At 27.6% G+C, this 26,060-nt stretch overlaps 1 protein-coding gene across 1 annotated transcript in view; it reads right to left on the bottom strand.

The window, feature by feature from the left end:
• Positions 1 to 26,060, bottom strand: part of LOC149882723 (E3 ubiquitin-protein ligase rnf213-alpha-like) — an 82,263-nt gene that overhangs the window by 38,018 nt on the left and 18,185 nt on the right. The window contains exons 11-34 of the mRNA XM_090100953.1: positions 24,932 to 25,116; positions 24,760 to 24,817; positions 24,384 to 24,573; positions 23,936 to 24,000; positions 23,589 to 23,862; positions 23,361 to 23,444; positions 18,533 to 18,655; positions 15,552 to 15,711; positions 14,334 to 14,624; positions 12,768 to 13,438; positions 12,517 to 12,673; positions 11,792 to 12,009; positions 11,172 to 11,495; positions 10,441 to 11,020; positions 8,565 to 8,648; positions 8,312 to 8,415; positions 5,355 to 5,481; positions 5,054 to 5,246; positions 4,662 to 4,926; positions 4,112 to 4,258; positions 3,675 to 3,774; positions 2,753 to 2,924; positions 2,348 to 2,516; positions 1,624 to 1,721 (exon numbers count right to left, since the gene is read on the bottom strand). Of these exons, the coding sequence (XP_089957079.1) occupies positions 1,624 to 1,721; positions 2,348 to 2,516; positions 2,753 to 2,924; positions 3,675 to 3,774; positions 4,112 to 4,258; positions 4,662 to 4,926; positions 5,054 to 5,246; positions 5,355 to 5,481; positions 8,312 to 8,415; positions 8,565 to 8,648; positions 10,441 to 11,020; positions 11,172 to 11,495; positions 11,792 to 12,009; positions 12,517 to 12,673; positions 12,768 to 13,438; positions 14,334 to 14,624; positions 15,552 to 15,711; positions 18,533 to 18,655; positions 23,361 to 23,444; positions 23,589 to 23,862; positions 23,936 to 24,000; positions 24,384 to 24,573; positions 24,760 to 24,817; positions 24,932 to 25,116 (4,839 nt within the window). The remainder of the gene's footprint in view (positions 1 to 1,623; positions 1,722 to 2,347; positions 2,517 to 2,752; positions 2,925 to 3,674; positions 3,775 to 4,111; positions 4,259 to 4,661; positions 4,927 to 5,053; positions 5,247 to 5,354; positions 5,482 to 8,311; positions 8,416 to 8,564; positions 8,649 to 10,440; positions 11,021 to 11,171; positions 11,496 to 11,791; positions 12,010 to 12,516; positions 12,674 to 12,767; positions 13,439 to 14,333; positions 14,625 to 15,551; positions 15,712 to 18,532; positions 18,656 to 23,360; positions 23,445 to 23,588; positions 23,863 to 23,935; positions 24,001 to 24,383; positions 24,574 to 24,759; positions 24,818 to 24,931; positions 25,117 to 26,060) is intronic.

The following is a 26,060-nucleotide window of genomic DNA, read 5'->3' as shown; positions in this document are numbered from 1 at the left end:
TAATGATTTACAGATCATTTTTATGATCACTTTATCCTAAACTTAAGGACTATTTTTATGATCACTTTATCCTAAACTTAAGGACTCTAACTTTTCCAGTCCTGAAAACTAAAGAATGAAAAAAATAATACCTTTTAAACAAAAAAAAAAGAGGTAAAATCAAAAAAATCTAGAATTTCTGTGAAGAAGAAGTATGTAAAAGTATTGAGGTAAACAAATAAAATTTGGTTAGTTTTATATCCTATATAAGTACCAGAAATGTTAACAAGTTTTTCAGGTTAGATTAACGCTATTTAAGTCTGACTTACATTAGTTTAAGTCTTAAAGTTCATTTAAAAATCTAATTTAGTTTGTCTTGCATTTTAAGGTATCACATAAGAATATTGATAGTTTGTATGAAGTGTTTTCTTAAATTAGGGAGGTATTGCATGCTTCAATCAACATTTCGAAATCTAAGTTAGCTGCAAATTAATATGAAGTCTGTCATATTCTTCTGGCATTGAGCTGATATTCCTTAAAAGCATGAACCACCCTAAAACATTTTTTTTCATGCTTTAATTATTTTGAGGAATGTATTTTCAAGCAGACAAACTTTCTTGATTATGGCCATACATACATACATACATACATACATACATACATACATACATACATACATACATACATACATACATACATACATACATATATACATACATTTATATATATATATATATATATATATATATATATATATATATATATATATATATATATATATATATATATATATATATATATATATATATATATATATATATATATATATATATATATATATATATATATATATATATAAGTAGTCTACTCCCCTGCTCCAACCATTAAAAGAAATAGAACAGTCTTTAATCAGAAAACTAATCTTTCTTTCAACATAATTGCAATTTCAAACCAAGTAGGGTCTTTCATCAAGGTATTTTTTTGGTAATTTTTTGCTAATTTTATGTAATGGTTAGGAACTCTTTTTCATAAATCCTCAAAAAATTTTGCTTTTAATAAGTAGATTTTTGTACTCTTAAACATTTTAAAATTGCATTTCATCCAGCAAAAACTTCCAAAGATTGGTCTTATTGATAGCCTTGACTTTACCTATTACTCTTATTAACTTTTTGTTTCCATGACTTCCAATGCTACTACAACTATAATACTGATTAATGCAGCAACTGCAGAAGATAGAAATGTAGGAGATAATTATAAAGTTAAAACAAGTCAAACAAAATTACTAGATTATTCTGATCCTCTAATCTTTCTTTTTGTAATAAATCAGTTAGCGCTAAGTTTTATTAGCTAAATATTTAATGAAACTTATTCCTGAAGAGATTTATTATGATGTAAAAAAAAATCAGATTTATATTTATGTAAGTTACCAGTTCCTAGGTAAACTTTAACATTGAAATAGATTTAACAGCAGCAACTTAGATAAGCATCTAAACTATCAAACTCATAGGTTTTGCTTAAGTATTCAACCAGCCTGTAGCATTCAATCATTGAGAATATTACTGAAAGCCAATCTTTAGTGTAAAAGTCACTGAAGTAACAGAGTTACACTTTAGTGATCCACTAGCAAATGATAATTGAACAAACCTGTGTTCCCATTTTCTTTTCAGTTTAATCATAACTTCATTCTCATTGTTTGTCATAAATTTATTCTCATCCAATGATACTGAGCGAGTTGAGAAGTCCTAAAAAGTCAAATATATATTTTTTGTTATCTGGACAAAAAGAAACTTTGTTTGAACAATTTCTATTGCTCTGTTGATAAAAGTTGAAGGAAAGCTGAGGAGGGAGAAACTTTGTAAAAATCCAAACATAAATGAACCTTTGTCAAAAAATCCGCCTATAAAATGTTTTATTGGCTATGATATTACATATGGATATTCTTATTCATTTCAACTTTAAGTTTACTATGCCCCTGATCTTTTTTAAAAGATTTAAATTAGAGTAAATTGTTATGCTCTGTTGAGAAATGTTGAGGAGAAGGAGAGGAGAGAGAAATTTTATAAAAAAGCAAAGGTGCTTTGTCTTTTAACTGGCGAAAAATTTAATAGATATGGTTTAAAAGATATGGTTTTTTTTAACCTTTTTTTAAATTTCAAACAGAAGTATCAAAAAAAAAATTTATTTAAAAGATCAATCAAAATTATGAAATTTTTATTACAGTGACGAGATTTAATTGCCCAATTCAAAAAGTTTAAAAACAAAGTTTTGCTTCAAACTTCAAAAGTAAAAAATAAAAAACTTCAAAAGTAAAAAAAAATGTTTACGGAAAAAAAGAAAAAAGATTCTGTTAATTTTATAAATATATTACCTGAGCCATTTCCAGCAGAAAACTAATAACAAAAACTTTAAATCCACGTAAATCTTCTGCACAATGAACACTTGTAAAAGCACACAGTTCACAGTCAATAAGTTGAGTATTGAAAAAGTGCATGAAATTTCTTAATTCATTCCAACAAGGGTTTTTTACACCACAATATCTAAATTTGATAAGCAAACATTCAAATTAAATATTTTGAATTCTTAAATTAAGGTTAAACTTTAAAAATCTAAAAAACCTTGGTTCTCAAAGTATGAGACCTTAGTTGCTAAAATAAGTTTATGTTAACTTGATTTACTTTAGCAGTTAAACAAAAATTTTATTAAAATATTATTTATTTTTTTAACAAAATATTAATCTTATTTCCTAAAATAAATAAATGTTAACTTCAATTACTTTAACAGTATGTTCAAGCAATCTTTCTGGTTCATCACAGGATGAGTCGAGTTGTAAATGAAAGTGTTTAGCAAGGATTTATTAGTATCATACAAGTTTAAGTACTGGCAGACTCGCTGCATAACAGGTTTTTTATGTTCTTCAGTGTCATACCAAACCATTTTTTGAAATTCTAGATTACCAAAGAACACACAGATATTTTAATTTTTTATTTTTAGTTGCATAAAGTAATAGATAATTTTTGCTTTTTACAAAAAAATATTTGCAAAGGTTTAGTTACATAAATATCCTATATATAATGAATAAATATATACCTCATAAAAACACAGACATTTCAATGAACTAAAACAATAGCCTTTACTGAAAAATAACTTTTATCACATCCTTAAATATCACAAAAATCAAAAACACTTTGATAATGATATTTGTTTTTATTAGATTAATAATCTTTTATTAAAGTCCAAAAGGATATCTTTAGGAGTAAAAAAAATTAAGCAAAAAAAAAAAAAAAAAACAACAACAAAAATATTAAAACATTTAACTTTTTTTACTCTAGAAAGTATGGACTCCTTCCCTATTCTACATTATGTCCATACATTAACTATCATACCATCTCTTTCTCTTTTTTTTTTTTTTTGTATTAACTAAAATAATGCTATATAATTGGTAGCTATTGTGTAGGGCCTAACATTTTGTGCTGTTCTTTTTTAAACTTCTAATTCTCTTCTGTTCTATTTCTAAATCTCTACTTTTCATTTATAAACTAAAATTAAGTAAGTCCTCTTCTGATCTTTTATCTTGTATAGGTCTGCTTTTTTTAAATAAGAAAGTGTAAAAGGAATAAAACTTTTAATTTTTTGTATGTTTAAGTCAGAAACTATAACATATCACAACAACTATTTGATTTGTGTCAACTTTTTACCTTGACCATGAAGAACTTGAAAAACCTCAAGAGGAGAAAGACACATAACACAGGGAAGCATATTAGTAACCACACTAAAACCAGGCGTTTCTCTAGCATCCTAAAAAGCTTTAACAACTTAGCAATAGAGTAACTAAACACAAAAAACCATTCTTGAGTAAAAATCAATAAATCTTTAAAGAAAGTTGAAGGTTTAGTTTTAAGAAAAGTACAATAATCCCAAGGCAATGATAGCTTACAAGACCTCAAAAATAAAAATACTTTTATCCATTGTAAAGACAAAAATTAATTTAGTAAAATGAGACTTTAAATAGATTTTGTATATGCATACTATCTTTTTAATTTTACAGATTTTTATCAAATCCAAAACTTTCATATGGAGAAAAAAAAATTATGATAATAATATTAAACAATCATGCCATTTAGAATGTACTCACTCTAATGGGTAGTTCCTCATAAGTTTCTTGGGTTATTTCAATGATGCAAGTATCATTATTATTCATCCTCCACAATTTTCCGGTATTTGTTTTCAAAGATCTCAGGACAACAAGGTTGAAAAGAAACAAATCTAAGCCATGTCTAATCTAAAGCAAAAAATATTAGCTGTAAAAAGAGAAAGTAGAAATAAAGGATTTACAATTCTTGCCTAAATGAAATTTTAGTTTCATATTTTAAGTTCAGTAACATATATTATAATTATGTTAATAGTAACACATTGTTTTAAGTTAAAAAAGTTTTAAAAGTCAAAAAGATTTTATGAACTAAAGTAATTTGATTTATGATTTACATGGTTTTAAATGTACTCAAACATAAGAATTTACTCATTTTACTATTCAAAGTTGGTCAATATTGAAAAAAAAAAGTGCTGACTAGTCAATGTAAAAAACGATTCTGTATGGACTGTACAACAAATTGTATAAAATTTTTTTTTTTTTTTTTTAAATCATTTAATAAAAAAAAGACTTTAATAAAATCATTATGTTTAACCATTGGTGTAACATCAAAATGATAGAGTCTTGGAAACAGCGCATTAGGTCTTTCTTCAAATTCTAGTAATCTTTCGACTATTGCATTTGTGTTTACTGTTGTACCATGCACAGGTACAGTAACAACATGGTTCTTATTTTCACTAAACTGCATAGTTTTTTGGCAATTTGCTACTAAATGAGAAGAAAGTTGTCCACCACATCTTTCTACAAAAAAGGATTTTCCCATGCCACTTTTCTTTGATTTCACCACCAGTGCTTTGTATCTACATAGAATAGTAGAAAACTAATTAAAAAAAAAAAAAAAGAGATGTATTAAAAAAAAGTAAACCAAAATAACTTTAAAAGAAATGGGAGATGAAACTAAAATGATTATAGAAAAACTTTCATTACATGAGTCCATTGAGGCTGACTCCAGCATTTTTATCTGAAAGTTTGTTCCTGAGACATATTGTAAGAGCCTCACGAATCTGATCTCTGCTAAGACAACTTGACATTTTGAGTTTATAGTGGTCAAGAGCTGTTATAAGATATGAATTATTTTGGTTCTCATAACTACAAAATACTATGAGTGGACTCATAGTTCCTAAATATAAAAAATAATTATTAAAACACTCTATCTTACAAGAATTTAAAATAAGAAAAAGGAGAAAATGGCTGAATGGGAGGACATATAGGGAGAAATTTATCTTACCTATTTTCATCATCTTTTGCAAGAAGTTGTATACTCTTTCACATATCTCATATTTAAGGCTATTATCAATTACCAAGCAATATAGACCTTCTTTACTGTAAACAGCTCGCATTATTAAAAGTTCTATCTAAATGCATATACAAGTAAAATATGAAAAGAAATTTGTTTCATTCCAAAATTACAGGCATAATCAATGGCACTCAAAAACTGGTTTCTCTACTGTGTTTTTATAATTCAACCTCATTTTTTTTAAGTAAAGTTTAAGCACTTTCAGCTGTTAAAAAATAACACATTCTTGTGATAAAAGCAAAAATTTGTTTTAAAAATTTGATTTGAATTGATATGATAAGTTTATAATCAGTTTCAAATGAAATGTTTTCTAAACATAATTAAAAGTGGTGTTTTGTTTAATTTTGAGTATTAGTGCAGCAGATTAGCATAACAATTGTGCAAAAGTGGATAAAAGCATGAAACTTTTTTTAGATGTAGAAAATAAGTATCCAATGCATTTAAGATATGGTGGCACGTCCAGTTTTACCAAAAAGGTATGGTAAATGAGCTGGAGAAAGATGAAGAATAATTACATCACTTTTCACGGAATATTTTTTTTTGTAACAAAAATTTTAATAAATTACCGTATAATTACCGCATAGTCTCAATTTATCCAATCATATTGCACTTTTAAAAAAATGATTAAAAAAAAACGATTAAAAATAAATCACATCACAAATAAAATATAAAAGTTTTAAAAAATAGATAAACAATAAATATCGATTAAAAGTAAGTTTATAGTTATTTTTTAAAATGAATTGATATATATATACATATATATATATAATAGCTATATTTGAGCGGGCTGGCTAGGCCGGTGTGCTTGTATTAAACTGATACTTTTCTTTTTTTTCGCCCATTCCTCAAAGGGGAGGCAAACTCAAAGTCAACGTGCTACTGGGTCTTCCCTGGAGAGGAGTGGGTGGTCCACAAGGCAGTTGCTGGTGGACTCTAAACACACAATACCTATATATATAATATATAATATATAATATATAATATATAATATATATATATATATATATATATATATATATATATATATATATATATATATATATATATATATATATATATATATATATATATATATATATACATATTTATGTATGTATATATATCTTATTCCTAGGCCTCTATACATATATATTATGGCCAAGCGATATATTGTTGCACATAATATTTTTTATGGAGAATGAGGTTTTTGACAGCCCTAATTCGATTGCCTGGGCAAAGTGTATTTTCTGCCAAAGTACCTCTGTAAACAAGTTGATATGCCCCGCTAATTCTAAGCGTTCTGATTGGTTGACAAGTTACAAGTCACTTGCCAAAATCTTAGTTTATGCAGGCAGATTTGCTACCACCTGGATTTTATATTCAGCGATTAGATGATGACAGTGGCTTTGCACCTAATGTTGAGCACAGTTCATTCTGGAGATGAGAAAATCAAATTTGGTTTACAAACACCCGGTTTGTTTTATTTGTGATTCCAGTGAGTCAAAAGACTCATTACACAGTGTCTGTACCACGGATCTGGATATTAAAGTCCGCGAGTGTGCTATTACCTTGGGTGATTCTACATTATTGACCAACTAGAAGATGAAGTTGACTGTGTACATGGTATTGATTTTGCTCAGTTGATCGCTTACATTGAAGAAACAAGGTCAGAGAATGGTATCACACCCATCTTCAAACTAGCTGATCTAGCTAGACTATATGCTAATCGCTTGTCCCAACTAACTGAAAAAAGGCTACATACACCAACTCAGCGTATGCATAGCACACACTTGAAAGAAAGACTACAAGCCTATTTTCCTAACTTGCATGCACAACAGGAAGGTTGAGATGTTTTACTTTTTTTATTATTGTGACATTAGTCCAGCACTACTTAAAGCCTGTCAATATGACTGTGATCGTGATGCAGTGTGTTTGTTAAGGGCTGCGCAGATTAAATGCTGTGGATTGCATTTGGCAATGGAAAGCATTTTCGTTATATTGCAGTACATGAAATAGCTAACAGTCTTGGACCATTAAATACTAAAGCTTTACCGGCTTTCCATGCTTTTACTGGCAGCGTTACAACCTCAGCTTTTTGTGGCAAAGGTAAAAAAACAGCATGGTCTACTTGGTCTTCTTTCAATGATGTAACTGATGCATTTTTGACACTTTCTGCAGCTTCAGTGCGGATGTAAGACAGGTTGTACAAAACGCTGCTGTAAATGTGTTCGTAACAGCTTAAAATGTACTGCTCTTTGCAGTTGTCAAGGAGAGTGTACCAGAGATTGAAATGTAACAATGGATCGATTAATATTAACATATATGCTTATTAAAAGTTGTTTTGGCTTCTTAGCTGCTTTAAACTTTTTTATTGAGTAACAAGTTTTTTAGAAATAATTATTAAAATTAAAAATTTTTTTTTTAAAAAAAAAAAAAAGCAGGGGGGGAAGGGTATTTCTTAAGCAAAAGGGTCGTGCCCAAGCCCCTTTCCCACTCATTGGTGCATATGCGATCAATGTATACTTCGAATGATCTACCATCCCTTGAATTTTGGCCAAGATTAGTTAAATGGATTAAAATTTAATAAGGTTTTTATAAATCCAAGATGGCGATAACTGCCATCATGGATTCAAGACAGTTCTGGTCATGCTATGCCTTGTCACCATATCTTAAAATGATCAGCATAATTTTCTGAGTTATTGGTGAAAATGTCATGCTTTTATCCACTTTTGCACAATTTTAGTCGTTTTTAATGCTAATCTGCTGCACTATATAGATACAGCATTTGTTTGAGCTCAAGTTATTTATTGCTACATATAAAACTTGATGAATGATAAATTGAAAACTAAAGAAAATGAAGATCTCATATTTAAATATTAAGTTGAAAGTTATGATGGTGTTGTGCTTACCTCTTCAATTGAGACTGATTCATCACAAAGTAAAACTTCTTCTGATGAAGGTAGTGCTCCATCTTTATAAAGATAAATCTCAAGCACTGCATAGATGATATCATCTTCATAAAAGTAAGAATGCAAAAAGAATAATTGAGCCTGAAAAGCTACACAAGTTCAATCAAGAAAAATCAAGAAAGTTACAAACAACAGACATGATAAATACTGTCTTTGTAAAACATAAACATAGAGGTTTTTATAATCATTTTACCATGCCGCATAACAATTAAACTTGGTTTATCTTTGTTCAAAAATGTAGGAACAACTCTTAGGGATGGCTGAAAGCGTGTTTGGTCTAAAGTCAAGAAAAGAAGTAAACAATATGTATAATTCATAAACAATATGTATAATTCATAAACATGTATGATATCTTAAAGGTCAAAGTTGTTTTGCTAGTAGCTGATTAACAAGCCTTAATTTAAAAAACTCTTGTTTAAATAAAATCATTTACAGAAATCATTTAAAACAGTAGTTATATGAAATAAAATAAAGCGTGTACAGGAAAATAAATGTGAAAGAATAAGCACGTCATTTTTTTTCAGTGGTTGTATTAAAATCTTTTTAATTGTTTTGTATTTTGTTTACAACGTGTTGTGGTTACAAAAAAATATGCTAGTTTTTGGATTTAACTTGAAATTAGTTTTAAAAATGACAAAAGAAGAAGACGTAAGAGAAAAAATTATGCACAAATATTTACAAAATCTTAATAGTAGCTACAATTCGATAGCGAAATCGTTGCAAATACATCCATACACCGTTAGTCGTGTTATTCAACATTTTTCTCAAACAAAATCGATCAAACGCAAATCTGGTGGTGGAAGAAACGAAGGTTTTAAAGATATAAAAAAAGTTAGAAAACTGGTTAACAGTTTTAAGAATAACCCAAACCTTTCACTCAGGGAATGCGCAAAAATATATGGAGTTTCTCATAGTTTTGTTGCAAAAGTTAGAAACAAACATGGTTTTCATTCTTTCAAAGCACAAAAAGTGCCCAACCATTCTGAAACCCAACAAAAAAGTGCAAGAACCCGCGGCACTTTTTTGTTGGGTTTCAGAAAGTTGTATGACAATTTTATTTCTAAAAATTTCTGTTTTATTGAAGATGATGAAACTTATATCAAGTACGATCATCAACAAATTTCTGGTGCTGTTTATTATATTGCCAAATATAGAGGAAAAGCAGATAAGAAATTTAAATACACAAAACATGACAAGTTCGCTAAAAAAGCTTTGATTTGGCAAGCTATTTGCAGTTGTGGCAAAAAATCAGCACCTTATATTTCTCAGTCCACACTTTCTGGTCAAATATATGTTAAAGAATGTTTACAAAAACGCCTTTTACCTCTCATTAAATCACACAATAACAGACCTGTGTTCTGGCCTGATTTAGCATCAATTCATTATTGTAGACTAGCTATGGAATGGTATAAAAAGAATAATGTGAAATTTGTGCCTAAAACAGAAAATCCTCAAAACTGCCCAGAATTGACAGTTATTGAAAAGTACTGGGCTATTGTTAAAAGAAAAATGAAAAAAAAAAAAAAGCTTTGCAGAAACATTAAAGATATTAAAATATCATTTAAAAAAGCATCAAATAGTTTTGATTCTTATTCTGTGCGCAAGCTTATGGGTACCACTAAAGCAAAAGCTCGAAATTTTATTAGATTTCTACAGGAATAATTAATTATTTTTTTTTTATGTTTGATCTTCTTATATTATTGTATTAAAATTATTACTTGGTTCGAAATAAAAATTGAGGAGTACTTTTTTTTTGTTGTTTTTCTACTTTCACATTTATTATACGCTTTAATGTATTATCCATTTTCTCAAGGTTATTGTAAACAATGTTTGAATTTAAATTTGTTTTGCTCAGTAATTTTTTATTACAGATTTTTTAATTATCCATAATAAGTACTTACAGAGAGTAATTACTGTAAACTTATAGAAGCTTAACTATAATAATAAAATATGAAGAAAGCGGATTTTAATTTGTTTATTTTGTTAATTTTGCATTATTTTGCAGATACAAAAGGTGAACCTTGTTTTCAATTTTAAAAAAATTTTTAAAAAATATTAATTTAAAAAACCTTTATACACTTTGAAAAAACTTCCAAGATCTTCAAGTGTCAAGTAATCTTTTATTTTGTCTATAACTTGATAATCCTCTTCTAAAGATGGGACAAGTTTTATATTTTCACTAGATGAGTTCTTCTTAAAATTAGATTGTATGCTAGCATTCTTCTGCTTGCCATGGTCACATTGATTGTCATTAATTAAGCTGCAAGATAACTTAAAAGCATTTTTTATATTATCTAAAGTGACATCATGAGCAAAAAACCGAAGAAGTGTGTAAAATTGAGTAGGTAGCTGGCTAACAAACTTGACATCTTTTGTAAGTTTAAATAAATGCTTTTGCAGAAAGAGACATTGTTTCATAGAAAAATAGTTTATTACAGGATTTGTGCTGCGAAAATATGTCAATTTTTCTTCCCATTCATTAAAGCGCAACTCAAGCATCTCAGATTCTCTTATCAAAGTACTTAATGGTATTCCTCTTTTAAGATCAACATCACAGTGAAATTGCTTTTGCCAATGTATGAAACTAATATCTCCAGCTTCACAAAGAGACATATATGCATGGCCCAATCGCGTAGCAACTTCAACAACCTGTGAAGTAAATAGACCATAGCTAGTCTATATGTGGTATTATCTGGCTTTTGTATGTAAATGTTTGTATTTCAAATAACCTTTTTTTTATCTTAAATTTTGTTAAAGTTTTCAAATCATTATCATTTTGAACATTAAAAACATATCTCACCTCAACAAAATAATCTTTTTCTTTCTGTTTTTCTAGTGCTGATTTGCCCCCAATATCACCTCCTAGCAACATCAACCGACTTTGCAAATCATTTATTTCCTCTAAAGTATACTCTTTTACAGTAGAATCAGCATTTTGTATTTTAAACTTTATAACATCAGCCAAAGTGAATTCTTTGAAGTCATCATAAGTAAAGGTTTGATTTCCAATAATGAAATGTCCATTCCGATTGGCTACTTGAGCTTCCATTAAAGATTTTGTTGCCACTGATCCTTGCGATTTCTTTGCATTTTTAAACCATTCAAGATTATGATTTGTATCAATCTAAAAAATTTATTAAACAGTGCTTTATTGTTTAAAGTGTTTCTTCTATCTAGAATCGGAAGGGATTGGAAAATATTGAAGAGGAGGTGTATTTTACTATAAGGGACACCTTTTTTTAAAAAATAAAAATTACATAAAGATATTAGTGCATATGCATTTTTTTTTTCATTAACTTTGATTGGCATTATTTTATCATGTAAAATTTAAAAACTATAAGTTTCATATACTATCAAAAAAATATTAAAAACCATTTAAGAGATTTCAGCTAAGATTAATTTTCTACATCAAATATTTACCAGCTTTTTGACAATCTGTTGATCATTTAACATTATTTTTTCTGTATAATTGCAGGCTTCAATTAGCTCTTTAAAACCAGATTTTATATTTAGATCAAAAATGACGTGACTAAATGCCAGGCAACAAGCTTCAAAATACTTTACACGATCTACTTCATAATCTGTTTCACCAGCAGCTATGGACATGATTTCAACAAAAACCTTAACTTCCTTTGGATCTATAACATGTAAACCGAAATTCTGACCTAAAATTATGGTTTTATTTCAAGATAATCAAAAGAAAATGTTTTTGTAAATCATTTCCAAAAATGGGAATTTCAATCCAAAAAAAAATTAATTAAAAATTAAAAAAACATTAAAAGTTGTTATAATCAAATATATTTTAAATTTAAGTTTAAAATTAAAAAATTATTATTGTTAAAATATAAAAAATAAAAATATAATTATAAAAATCCTAATTCAATATGTAATCAAAAAGAAATATAAAAAAACCAAAATGTCTATATATAGCATGATGAAAATTGGTAAAAAAAAATGTATCTCATAAGATTTATTACTTTGAATTACCAGAATTCATTTTAAAATATAAAAGTTAAAATAAAGAATAGTAATAATCTTCATACTAGGAGTAAAAATGAACCTAGTTTTTCTAATTAATTCTCAATGATTTACCTGAAAAAAAAAACCTTAAAAAAAACATAAAAAAAAACAACCCAAAAACAAACCTTTCAAGTTAACTTTTAACCAGTGAAAAAGTTGTACACAAGACGATATAGCATTGAATATCTTAGAAATATCAGGAGAAAAGTTTTTAAAGAAACCCGCTACATTTTTGAGATCATTGTCTATAGATTGTAACTCCTTGATTTCATTTAATGGTTTCTAAAATAAAAACCATTATATGATCTGCCAGGACATGTTTAAATTAAAATAAACTTGGTAAAATAATGCCAATAATGTTTAAACTCAAAATTACCATCATTTTCTCCACTGCAGTAAATTCTCCTTGCAAATTAAGATTCTCTCTTACTTCCAGAATACTTTTTGCAACACTAGAGTACTTTTGCATTAGAAACACACACTTTATCTTTTCAACACAATTTTCAACATCCTTGTTTTTAAAATCCAACTTTAAAAACTTTATAATTAAAAGAAGTTCTTCATAACACTGTTGATTGTATCCAGAAAACAATGAGATAACTTCAGATGGGCTTACTTTGCAAGAAACAATGTTGCTAATCATAATATTCAAACTTCTAATTGCTGGAAAAATTATTTTTTTCATTAAATCGCAATATTTTATAAGTACACGATTTTCTAAGGTTTCTGCAGTTAAACAAACTTCTTTTTCAAACAAAAAACTTCTCATAATTTTGCAATCTGACATTTGCAATGCAAGCTTATACCATCTGCTTGAAACTTCGAAATACTTGCATAATTTAATGAGACACTCTTTTTCTGCAATGTTATGAATATCTAAAAATTCTTCATCGCTTGACTGTTCTTCATCTCTTGACCTGATGAGTTCATAGTCTTGCAATTGTTCTTCATCACATGACTTTATGAGTTCATCTTCTGCAAAAATGTCTTTTAATCTAAGAATTGATAAATTTGAACGATATTTCTCTTCTAATGTTTCAGCTTCCACTAAAAAGAAGGAAATAAAAAAGATTTATACAATGAGTTCATTTACAACATTGTTGCCAACTTTAATTTGTATGCTGATGTTTGTTTTCAGGCTCCAGCTTCAAACTTCTTATATAAGTTTCTAGTTTAAACTTTAGATTAAAATTTCTAATTTAAATTTCTGAATTAAATTTCTAATTATTATTTCTTATTTATTTCACATTTCCAGCTTGAATTTCTAATGTAAGTTTTTAATTAAATTTCTAATTTTAATATCAAATTTAAATTTTTAACATAAGCCATATATAAGAAAGTCATAAAATATTCTTTTGTTTTCTACAAATTACAATTTGCAATTTGTAGTGGTAAATAAGTTTCTTTTGTTAAAACCATTTGCAAAGAAGCAATTAAAAATTATCTAAATTAATTAACTTATTAACATATTTTATAGTTTTATATTGCAAATATTTATAATAATTAGTTGAGATGGTTTGTCAATTTTTGAAAATGTTGCTTGGTAATGAACGTGTTAAAAGCTTAGAAACTTGTAATTTAAATATTAGTTTTTTACTAGAATTTACGGACAATGAAGCAGCAGCTGATTAGTGATGAAGCCAACAAATTTTTTTAATACATTTTACTTTTATAAAAAAAAGTCTATGGTTAAATATTTCATTTTCAAATAAAGATAATTTGTATAAATACAAATAAAATTTTAGTAAAATTTACTTAAGTATTTTTATTTTTAAAATTTACTTATAGTAAATAATTCATTTTATATTTGTTCATAAAAGATAAAACATAAAGAAATTTTTTAACATAAATGAGGCAAAAAAAAAAACAACACAAATTTACAATAAATCATCTTTACCTTCACTATATATATTTTAACTTATTCAAGAATATTCTTATTAACCTGTTTTAGGAAGAAGTTTTTTGCAAAGCTGTAGAGTGTAGTTCACAACATCACAAGCTCTATTGAAATGATTTAACTGCATCAATCTTAAACCATAATTGAGTTTGAAATTATTTACTAAACCAAACTTCATGACTTCAAAAAGACTAAACAATATTGCTTCATTACTTGATAGTTTATAAAACTCAGCAAATGTAATGTTGCCATTAGAGATGCTTTCAAAAGTATCCTGAAGCAATGATCTAACTTGAGCAATAAATGTATCAGTTTCTTGATTGTTGGTTACTTTGCCTGAAACAGAAAAGTTAGTTTTAAAAAAACAAACATGCAACCAACTTCAATCTTATTGCTTTGACAATATAACAAATTTCTGTTAAAAAGTTTTTAAAAACTTCTCACAGCTGAAATTCTAAGAAGCCAGATTGCACTTAATTAAAATGCTGCTTTTAATATAAAGAAGCCTGTAGCTAGGTTTTTATCATACTTCGGTTTTTTAAATTTTTTTTAAATTTATGACTGTTATTTATCTGTTACACAAAATGGGTGAATTACAAAGCCTAAAGAAATCAGGGAAAATCTTGGAACTTTTATTTAGGAAGTTTTTGCAATAAGGTATTTTTACAATTAGTTACCGTTTACCAGTAAACATTAGGTGGATTGATAAAGAAAGTTGTACTGCTGCAACTGTATTACACAAAGTTGAGAAAATTTCAATTTTTTATTTTTAAATATTTAGCAAAGTTTAAACGTTTATCAATTTTGAAATACTTAACTTTAATAACCCATAATATCAAAGAGTTTATGGAAGACAAAATGCAATAAATGGTAAAAAAAATATTTTGAATTGAAAAAAATCTGATAAATTGATATAAAACATCTAGAGCTTAAAAATTAGTTTTTCTATATATTCTGATAAATTTTAGCTAAATAATACTCTTACAGCCTATAAAATATGCAGAATAGGTTCAAAATAAATTTTAGCTATTTTTTTTTTTTTTAAATCTGTTATGAAAATATCTAAAATGTTTACAAGCTTTTAGGCAGCATAGAAATTGCAGTAAACATTTTTTTATATTGCCATATACATGCCTTACCAACCAAAATATAAAATGCATTTATCTGTAAAACTGATAAATGATATTTACTTCATATTAAAAATGTCATAAGTACCATAAGGTGCTTAGATAATTAACCTTTTACATAAACATGTTTCATTACCTAATTGCTCCATCAGTACTTTAAATGGTTTCCAAGTAACACAAAAATTCATTTTCTCATCTGTGCTAGTTAAAGCTTCCCACTTCTTTGTAATGAAAGTTGTTAATAATTTTGAGGTATGAGATAAAGGTAATTTGTAAAGCCATTTTGAATCGTTTTTCTATTAAAAAAAAATATATATATATTTCAAACTATAAGTATTTTTTCTACCAATAAGTTTACACTGGTGAAAAAATCTTTTTTTAATCACCAACCTGAATTAATGAGCTAGATAGCATTTTGAAAAAAGATTTCAAATACACACTCAAAGTTTTCCCTAGCAAATCTATTTTTTGAGATAAGACTAAATATATTTTTGTAGAAACTTAGTTAATTTACTTATAGTTTACCACTCCTAATGTAATAATACTTAAGTTTTCTGTTTCAGATACATGGGTTGTTTTACATATTAGATCGGCAAAAAAGCTCTCTTGCACTTTACAAAACAGTTTAATTCATTACCATCCTCTAAATAAATACAATCATTTTGTGTAATTTTCATTGTTATCAATAAAAACTCTTCATTAATTAGACAAGAAATGGATCCTGTCTTTGTAGAAGCTAAGCCTTAAGAAATTACAAATGTTGCCTTCAGTGGCAAACATCATTGAAGTTCTACATGTGAAATTGCCGGCCAAAAAAAAGGTCATAGTCATTTGGAGTAATATCTAAAGAAAATGGAAGGAGAGGCAACATCTTCCATCTCTTTTCTATATGGTAATACATGTCAGTTTTGCTGTGTGTGGAAGCAAATTATTGTGCAGAAAATAGATCATTTAGTACTATGGTCACATTTGGCAATTTTTTTGTCCAAGTTTTTCCAATTTTTAACAGTAATATTCAACTTATGGTGGTGTTGAAGAAGCTTGAAATCCAGAACGCCATGTACATCCCTCCACACTAATAACATGACCCTCTTTTAATGAGGATCTGCTACTAACTCTGGTTCTGCTCCCTCTCAGCATTAACTTTTGAGTGTGGTTTTGATGAGAGTGTTTTTTGTTTTTGATGAGAGTTGGGCACATAAATTACCCAATTCTGGCATAAATTACCCAACTCTCATCATCATTGATTAAATGTTCTAACAAATCAGAGTTACTTTTTGGAGGGCAAGAATGTACAAATCTCCAAGCACATGTAATTATCATGTTGTGTCAGACTGTAGGGAACCCAAATCCCCAACTTTAGAACCTTTTCAAATCAATACAGATAGTGGGGCGTTGATATGTGAGTATATTGGAGTGTGGAGGCTATACAGTGGCTACTAAGTCTGGAATCCTCCTTCTCCAGCTAGCAGACGACTTTAAAATCAACTTAATTTGGATCTCCAAACACTAGACAATCTTTGAGTTAGAAGTCATCTCAAAAAAATGTTAAAACCAATTTTGAAAAGTGTGTTTGATAATACTGACTTGACCTAGAGTTTTAGATATGTTATGCTTGGCTTCACCAGCAAATGACTGAGCTGGAACTCATCAAATGCAATTTAAAATATGGCTTTTTTGATCTGACATTTAATGTTATGTGAATTATCTGTACTTGTTAATATAGTTGAGTGAAAAATTTCTGGAAAATAATTGACCATTGATGTATAAAAACAAAATGCTAAAACATTCAAGAAAATGTTAAAACTTCCCAAATTCTAATGAGATTTAATTGCAATGGTGCAAGTACCATTGAACTTTTTTTTACAATACAATATAATACACTAATCCTAGTGGGCACATCATGCTATCAGTTCTTCATAATCAACTGGTCTATGTGGAGTGATTGAATAGATCGAAATCATCAATAGATGGAAATCATCAATAGTTCTTTTCATTATTCTAATTATATGGAAAGAACTAGTGAATCACCATAAAAATTCTTTTTGCTGCTCAACTAATTGGTGCAAAATTTGTGCAAAAAACAAACCCAAGATCATCTAACCTATCCTGAAACCAACTCTTTGACTATAAGCATATGATAACATGTCTCTAGCTTCTACTCCTACCTAGATGAGGGCAAATCAATACAAGAAAAAATGGAGAGAAGAAAGTACATTTGCTAGAAAGCAGCCATTAAGCCTATCACAAACTTGGCTGTTGCAATTTTAAATTCACTTCCTACATCTAGATATTTTTGCACAAAGTCTGGGCACTTTTGATAGATGTTGTTTTATGATAGTCCAGAACAAGTTTACACTCAAAAGTTCTTTTCATGACACTTTAATAGGATGATAATTATATTACATTTAAATGAGTTATTAGATTTATAAATGAATTTACAGCTAAACATTTGATAATACTTTTATATTGTATATATACTAAAAGAAAAAACAATTTTCAAATACAAAATACAAAAATAAATTTTGTTCTACCTATCCCTTTATTACCCACTACCCATCCCATCCCCACCACACCTCAGTATTGCTGAAAATGGAAAAATTAGCAACATTTCTAAAAACTGACATACTACAGTTAAACTAATGACAGGTTTGTAATTATCAAAAATGTCTAATCAATACTCATCCTAAATTTGCTCTTGATTGTAATAATTCTGATGACAGAATTCTCATATTGAAATATCGAAAATAGTTTTCTAATTTATTTTAAGATTTAACTCCTTCAAATGCAAAGCTACTTTTGAGGGGGTTCAACCAAGCCATCCCCAATATTATTTTTCATTGTTTTAAAACAATAAAAGACTTATTTATGTACAGTATCTTATAGATTAATGCTATTTTCTTTTAAAAACTTAAAAAAATCAAACTTGATTAGAACTTATGATCATGGCTAAATATTGTAACAAAACCCTAACAAAATCTGATTCAAATGCACTATCATAACACTTTTTTTTCTTTATGTTAAGGTACTTGTATTTTAATGTAAAGTTATTGTAATCTCTTTACACTCAATTATAATTATAAGCATAATTAACATATAAAAATTTAAGAACTTTACCTCTAAAACTTCTTCAATAGTTGCAGGAAATGATTCATTAAATAGTGTCTGAATTTCCTCACAGTACAATGAAATATTCAATTCACAGAAGGCTTTAAACAAAAGCTTATTTTCAGCATTTTTCTAAATATCAAAACAAACAAAGAAAATATAAGAACACTAAAATTGTATAAGTATGATAAACAAAAAAACATGTTTTTATCAAAAAAAATTTTTTTTCATAATGGAAATATATTTTAAGAAAAGATATTGTTCATTTAAACAAAAATTGTTTTAGGCTGGTGCTTATTTCACCATGGCGAATTCTAGCATGAGGCATTGTATTAAATTAATTCCAATCATCTCAATGAAGTAATTTTTTTAGTTGGAATAACTACTTTATAAATAGAAATATTTACAAATTGTAATAATAAAAAGAAAAAATAGATAAGGGAAGAAAAAGAGGATTGATACAAAAGGAGGCTGGATGTGCACTTGGATTTATTTTTCTTTTCTTAACTATTAAAAGTTTTTACTGAACTCTTTGATATCAAGCCTCTCTATGTACCAACACTTGCTAACAATAATAGAAGTTTGGTTTTTGACTTGTGCAACAAACCTGGTAAAATAACAAAACATTTAGAAAAAATTTTAAGGCTGAACTTTAATATTGTAAGCTTTTTGTACATATGAAGAAATTGAAAAAAACTTAGACAAAAAATGGAAACTTTACTCTCACTGCATACTGTGCTTCATGTTGCTTTTTTTGTTTGCTTTAAAAAACAATAAACATATGGCAGAAAAATTTTACATGATGAAGTAAGTCTAAGCAACATCTAAAACATTTTAGATTGCTATATATTGCCAAGTTGCAAAAACATTTGTGCATAAAATAGGGTTTTTGAATTTTCCTTCTTTAGTTTATAAGTGTTTAACAAAAATGAGTCACTTCTTTTAAAATAAAATGTTTATTATAAAAATAATCCAAACTCCAAAATTGTTAGATTGCTTCAATTTTGGTTACATAATTTAAAAAAATAACTTCAACAAGAAAAGAAATAGAGCCCCAGAGCTATATTTTTGATAAAAAAATTCATGGAATTTGAAACAAACAATACTGTACTTTCCAGTTTGTGGAATAAAGTTTTCAATTGAATCAGTGTTTTTTAAAGGGGCTGATTTGACATTTTTTTTGAAATTCACTTTTTGTGTGTTTTGTGTCCTTCTATGATAGCTTCATCAGTTTATGTTAAAAATGTGTTTAGATTTTATCTTCTTACACAAATAAAGCCACCTGAAAGTTTTTGATTTTTTTAAAAAAGGCAAGTTTGCTTCAAATACGCCCTTTTTAAAAAAATCACTCTCCAGCTGATTCGTATTTTTAGCAGCAAAAAGCGGAAAATGTCAATAGTTTCGATTTCAAAATATTCGATTTTTTTTAAAAAGGCCAATTTTTTGAAATTTCATACATTAATTGTTAACAAACGAAATGTTGTAACAATTATCAAAGCGTACTAAGATGTTATTCTTGCATATATTTTTAAAAAATATATTACACAAATTCTGTATACTTAATATTAAAAGATAAAAAGAGTTTTTTAATGTTTTCTCAAAAACGGGTTTTGAGCAAACCAGCCCTTTTAAAAAACACTGATTCAATTGTAAATAAAATTGCTTTAATTCTTTATTTACTGGTTTCTGACTGCATTGCAGCAGCAAGTACAATATTGTAAATTTATTGATAGAATTAAAGTGAAATGCAAAAGAAAAGAAAAAGTCTTTAATTTGACTAAATAAAAACCACATTCACTCTCTAGGAACTTATTTGACAGAAAAGAGGACAAATATTTAGCATTGGAAAGAAAGGGAATAAATATTAAAGGAAAACAATTATAGAAGAAAATGTTTAGGAAGTTAAGTTAAAACATTTGAAATGAAGAATACTTGAGTAAACAAAGACATAAATTTCAAATGTGTCATTTAACTTTTATTCAAATGGGCTGATTCTTCATCTATTTGGAAATAAGTGAAGTTTGCTGACTCAAGATGGTTAAAATCAGCAATTCAAACTCTTTGCTTGTGAAGTAAAAGAGAACCTTTTAATAACAGCAAATGTAGTCTCCTCAACATTAAAGGGTTTATGGAGACTTAATAGAGCCACAGATCGCTAAGCATACTAATAATGAATGCCCAAGTAAATAAAACTTTTCCATATGCAAATATTTTCTTTCATATACTCAAAAAAAAAATTTTCTCAAAAGTTAACTCTAATCAAACTTCTGGAAATTAACTCTATTTCAAGCAAATGTAAAAGACAAGCTCAGCATTTGCAGTTGCGGTGACAGTTTAACTATTAAGGTGTTAGCTTTCTTTACATGTTAATGATATAAAGTTAAGTAATTTAAACAGCCATTTATAATGACAAACTTAAGCCTTTCTATAAATTAGTTTTATGCAAATTAAAATTATGATGTAGGATTGATCTTTAGGTTTTTATATAAATTTAAAGATAAAGCTAATTATTAAACAGCAAACAGAATGTTTTCTGAAACAATTATTTCTTTATATAGAAATGAACAGAAACCACAAATTTAAGTTAACATAAACAAAAAAACAGATAGAAAAAAAAACAAAAACAAACTGAGCAATTTATTTTTACAGTTATTGACAACACAATAATACCGGGTGATTTAGCTAAATTTACACCACTGCAACATGTTATTCATAGTTAACACATGTGCCAATATTATTCATTTAATGATTAAAATATTTGCCAAGGATAAAAAAATAGCTTGCTGCCGCATTTTCTTAATTCTCTCTTTCTGCAACTAAATTGATAGATAAAAGGGACCGTCATACTACTGCCACATCATATTATTGTCACTTTGTTTTGAACTAACCTTCAATTGTCATACAGAAGTTGGGACTCGCAACAAACAAATGCAAGACTGTGCACAGCATCTACCTCAAGTTCCTCAAGACTTAATCTATAAAAAGAAAGAGGAGGGGAAGTTCTTGTGCATCAGAAACTTGAAAGAAGGCAATCAAGTTGATTAGGGAGAAAATTAGTTGAAATCCAGCTCATTTTCAGTGGTAGCTAGCCTTTGGTCACAAACTCCAATTCATTGTATTATTTAAGGTGAACTACATATCAGCATTCAATTGTCAAAAGAATTAGTGATATGCTACAGACGGTCCTCAAGGAAAAATCTGACAAGGTATACTCCTTATTGCTCAACATCAAAAATCAATCCAAAAAATTTCTTTTTTATTGCCATGAAGATTTTTAAGAAGAGAAAAAGTTCAATTACAAAAACCACCACTCATATGGTATCATAGCAAGGGCTTTCAACACAGGTCATCTTTACAATTCTCACTCTCAAAATCTAGCATCATTGATAATTTTACAGCAATATATGTAAAAGGAGTCTGTAATATGAAATTTGTGAATAAAAGTGTAAAAGTTAAGCAATATTACTACTGGTAGGAAACTGTTTGTAATACAGACCTGCAATTGGCAAAAGCAGCACCTTGAGACTAACCACATTTTACAGCAGGATGGTTCAACCAACCTAACAGCAAAGACATTCAAACCTTCTGCAGAGAGAATTTAAATTAATTTTTTTCAAAAGGGGTATGACCAGCTCATCTCCAGACATTAATCCCTCTGATTTTTTTTCTATGAGAATGGTTGGAGCAGCTAGTGTGCTTCAAAGATATCCATTAATGAGCTATTTGAAGACTGCTTTACTCCATGTCTGCCAAAACCCTGATCGATATGTCAGCATGTCAGCATGTCAGCATGCATTGACTTTTTTTTAAAGAGGGTAAATTTATCGATTAAAGAGAAGGTTTGATTGAACACCTAGTATAATTTATTCATGCATTATGTTTTTTCATTGTTGTTGTTGTTCTTGTTTTTGTTTTGTTGTCTTGTTCTTGTTGTTGTTCTTGTTGTTGTCATTGTTGTTGTTCTTGTTTTTTCAACAAGAGTTTGTTACTCCTTGTCATTCTCTTTCGATTGGAATATTAGCTGATGTAAATTTAATTGAATCACTTTGTAAATATAAAATGAAAATGCACTGTTATTCTTATCTAGTAACTTAATACTGAACAAAATTGTTATGTAACTGACTGAAAAATAGAGTAATGTTATCAGTGAAACTTCAGAGGCTCTATGAAACTGTTTTTTTCTGAACTGTATTATCACATTCTAAATTTAAATAATTTCAAGTTCATTTTTTTCCACATGCATGAACTATTTTAAGAATCGATTAGTATGTTCCTACATTGCAAATAGTGTGGATATTTGCAATATAGGACCTAGTTGAAAGGTTTTTAAAAGTCAAGGTAGAATTTCAGAAATTTATACCAAAATTTAAAAATAAGACATTTTAACAATAAAAAGAGGCATCTCATTTTTAATGTCTTATTTTCAATTAACTTTGTGAATATGTTGAATGAGCTTCTAAGTGTTTATAAAATGTGATAGCTTTAGAGCCAACATATAAATGTCGTTTAATGATTCTTCTATGTGACAAAAAATAGATTTTAAAAGCTAAAGTAGATACTGACCCAATTTAGATACAGGAGAAAGTCAAAATAAAGTATTATGAATTACTAGAACTATCATATCTTCTATAACTGAATTTTTTTTGAATGAGTGTCAATAGCTTTTAGCATTTTTGGTGATTTTTGATTTTTTCACAACTCTAGTTTCACAGAACTGCAAATTAAATAAAGGCTTTTCTGTCTTAAAATTCTGATTAAATACAGAAAACCCTTCATTTAATTTTGTTATATCACTTAAATAACAGCAAAAAAGAATTTTCACTTTAAAAAGACTTACAACTTTATGTCTAAGAATATCAAGTCCAAGATCTTTAAAGTTGTTTTCTTTTGTTATTTCTAAATCCAGCAGCATTTCTATAACCTAAAAAAATTTTAAAAAATTATTAACACAGTTTGTTTAAAAAGAAAAAAAGCCTAAAATCTAAAACTGTAAAAAACTATTTCATAGAACTTTAAATAAAAGATGGCAACATATAAAATGTTTACAGAAAAAAAAAAGATTTACTTTCAGCTGTGAACACAAATTTTTCAGTTCAAGCCAATTACATCGAGTTTCAGTAAACTTAGATCGCATAACTTTTGTAATACTTGGAATCAACTTCTGAATTTTGTCATTAAGTTTTGTCAGAAACTTTGAGTCATCATTTGCATTAATCAGTTTGTAAAACTTATTTATACAAACCAAAATTTCAGAAAAAAAGCCACAACTCTCATCATCAACATCTAGTTTTTCTGAGGACACCAACAGCATATTGAGTAGGGCATAAACTAAGTGACATCTAAAGACAAAAGTAAGCAACAAAATTTTGTAAAAAAACTCACACAACTTGGCAAATTGTAAAAAATTCTCACCTATTACATTCTCTTTGTTCAACATTTGCCTGCAACTCAACTAAAAACCTTTGACAATTATTAACCTAAAAGAAGATTTTATGACCAGAAATATTATTTTTCATAATGTTATTAAGAAGAGAAAAAAACAAATTTTAATACAAACAAAATTTAAAGCAAATAAAATTTACTCAGATCAAAAAAATAAAAAGAAAAAAGAGAAAGTTATTTTTTTAATTTTCATCTACCTTTTTTTTTTTTTTTTTTTATGAAGATTATAATAAGTATATTAAAAACAGATTACTTAGTCCAAAAAAAAAACATAAAGTATATTGATACCCATGGTTGCTTTTATTAATACTTTAGAATAACAAATTGGTATTTCCTTCAAATTTTGTTATAGAACTTTTCCTTTCTGAGTTAGAATTATTATCTACTTTATCGACTAAAAGAAATTTGTTAATCTTACAACATTATTTAAACTTTGGTGAGATATCATATGATTTGTTATCATGTTAACCAAAAGACACTCATTAAAACATCCAATCTTTAGGGCTTCAGGAAAATTTTTGAGCTCCATAAGATAAGCAATGCCTCTCTGAAGTAAATCATCATTTTGTAAGCTGCCCTTAATTTTAGCAAGATTTTTAAAGGTTTCCCTAAAAAGATGAAAAATTGTTTGAAAAAAAACATCTGTTTAAATATAGTTGATAACTATCATTTTAAGGTTTTATATAGTAATACAGAGTAATAACAGTGTTGTTGATAGTTAAGATTTTCAAAACCAGGATAATTTTCTCACAAAACAATAGCAAACTTATTAAAAAAGTAAATTCAGTTCTAACAAATCATAGTTATCAATCAGTTGCTTGCCAAATAAACCAATTTTAATGAACAAAAAATCTAGGAAAGACATTTTTCTTTATATTCAGGTTGCAATTTTGTGACTTTAGAAAAGATAACTATCAACTTACTGAAAAATTGTAGAGTAACTAGGTCCAAAAAAATCTGGTTAGCCACAATTTCTGTTATTAAAGTCGTTTTGGTTGCTTTTTGGTTCATCAGAAATGATGTGAAGTATGACTAACACATAACACCAAACATGAACATTCTGAAGAGCATTTGAACTTTTGCTATTTGAAGAGTATTTGAACTCTTCAAACCACTTTTCCAGCAATGAACCTAAAGCAGCTTGTATGAATCTAAAAAATTAAAGAACAAAATCTATTCACAAAAAAACATACTCATTAAAAATTCATTTCTTTTACTAACAACCTCACAGTCTGGTTAGATTAATTCACACAAGCGTTATAATTATCAACAACCTACTTATCAAATGGGGTATTATTTTTCAGATAATAAATTCCCATAAAAGTAGCGCAAAAACTTGTTTTTAAGAAATATTCTGTAAATTAAAAATGAAGAAACTAATTGGATTAATGGCCTCAGCTATTTCTTACATATAAGAGTAATAATCAAGCCTGCACAGGTATTTAAAAACCTTTTTACATCCATTAGACTGGAAAGAGATGACATTGTTGGCCTCTTGAAAATACCCTCTTGAAAAAGTATTCTAACAACGTCAGGAGTAAAAATATTTTCAAAAATTACACTTGAAAATACAACCATTAAATGTTTCAAACAGCCATGCAAAATTATTTTTTGAAAAATAGTCATATTTTGTAAAAAAAAAGCTATAAAAGACTATTCAAAAGTGAGTTAAATGGCATCTAAAATTTTAAAAAGAAACCATATTAGCAGGCAATAGAACCAGAACCAATAATTCTAGAACCAGAACCAATTCGAGCTTTTTTAAATGCTGATCAAAAAGAAGCTATTTTGGTAGTGCAATGAACAAGAATCAACAGTTCTTAAGTGAAAATTTCCTCCACATAAGTAGACAAAAGATAGAAATTGTCGAAATCACACCAGAAAAAAAGCACTATCTGAGTACATCAAAAAGAACTTTTAAATTACTTTATTAAAAACTATAATAATAAAATTAAAAGTTTAGGAATTAGTTTACATTTGAGCAATAACTTTAACAGTGGAAGTAAGCATTTAAAAACATAAGTCTAATGGAAGGTGAAAAAATATTGTCTGCCTTATAGCGTTAATATTGAAAAATTTTCTCAGCATTAAATTA

Source organism: Hydra viridissima, unplaced genomic scaffold (assembly GCF_058129835.1).
Source record: "Hydra viridissima isolate aposymbiotic clone 2 unplaced genomic scaffold, HvirCarnegie_v1 scaffold_10, whole genome shotgun sequence".
Classification (NCBI taxonomy): Eukaryota; Metazoa; Cnidaria; class Hydrozoa; order Anthoathecata; family Hydridae; genus Hydra; species Hydra viridissima.
The sequence above is the reverse complement of the archived record's forward strand: the minus strand, read 5'-3'. Positions and strand labels throughout refer to the sequence as shown.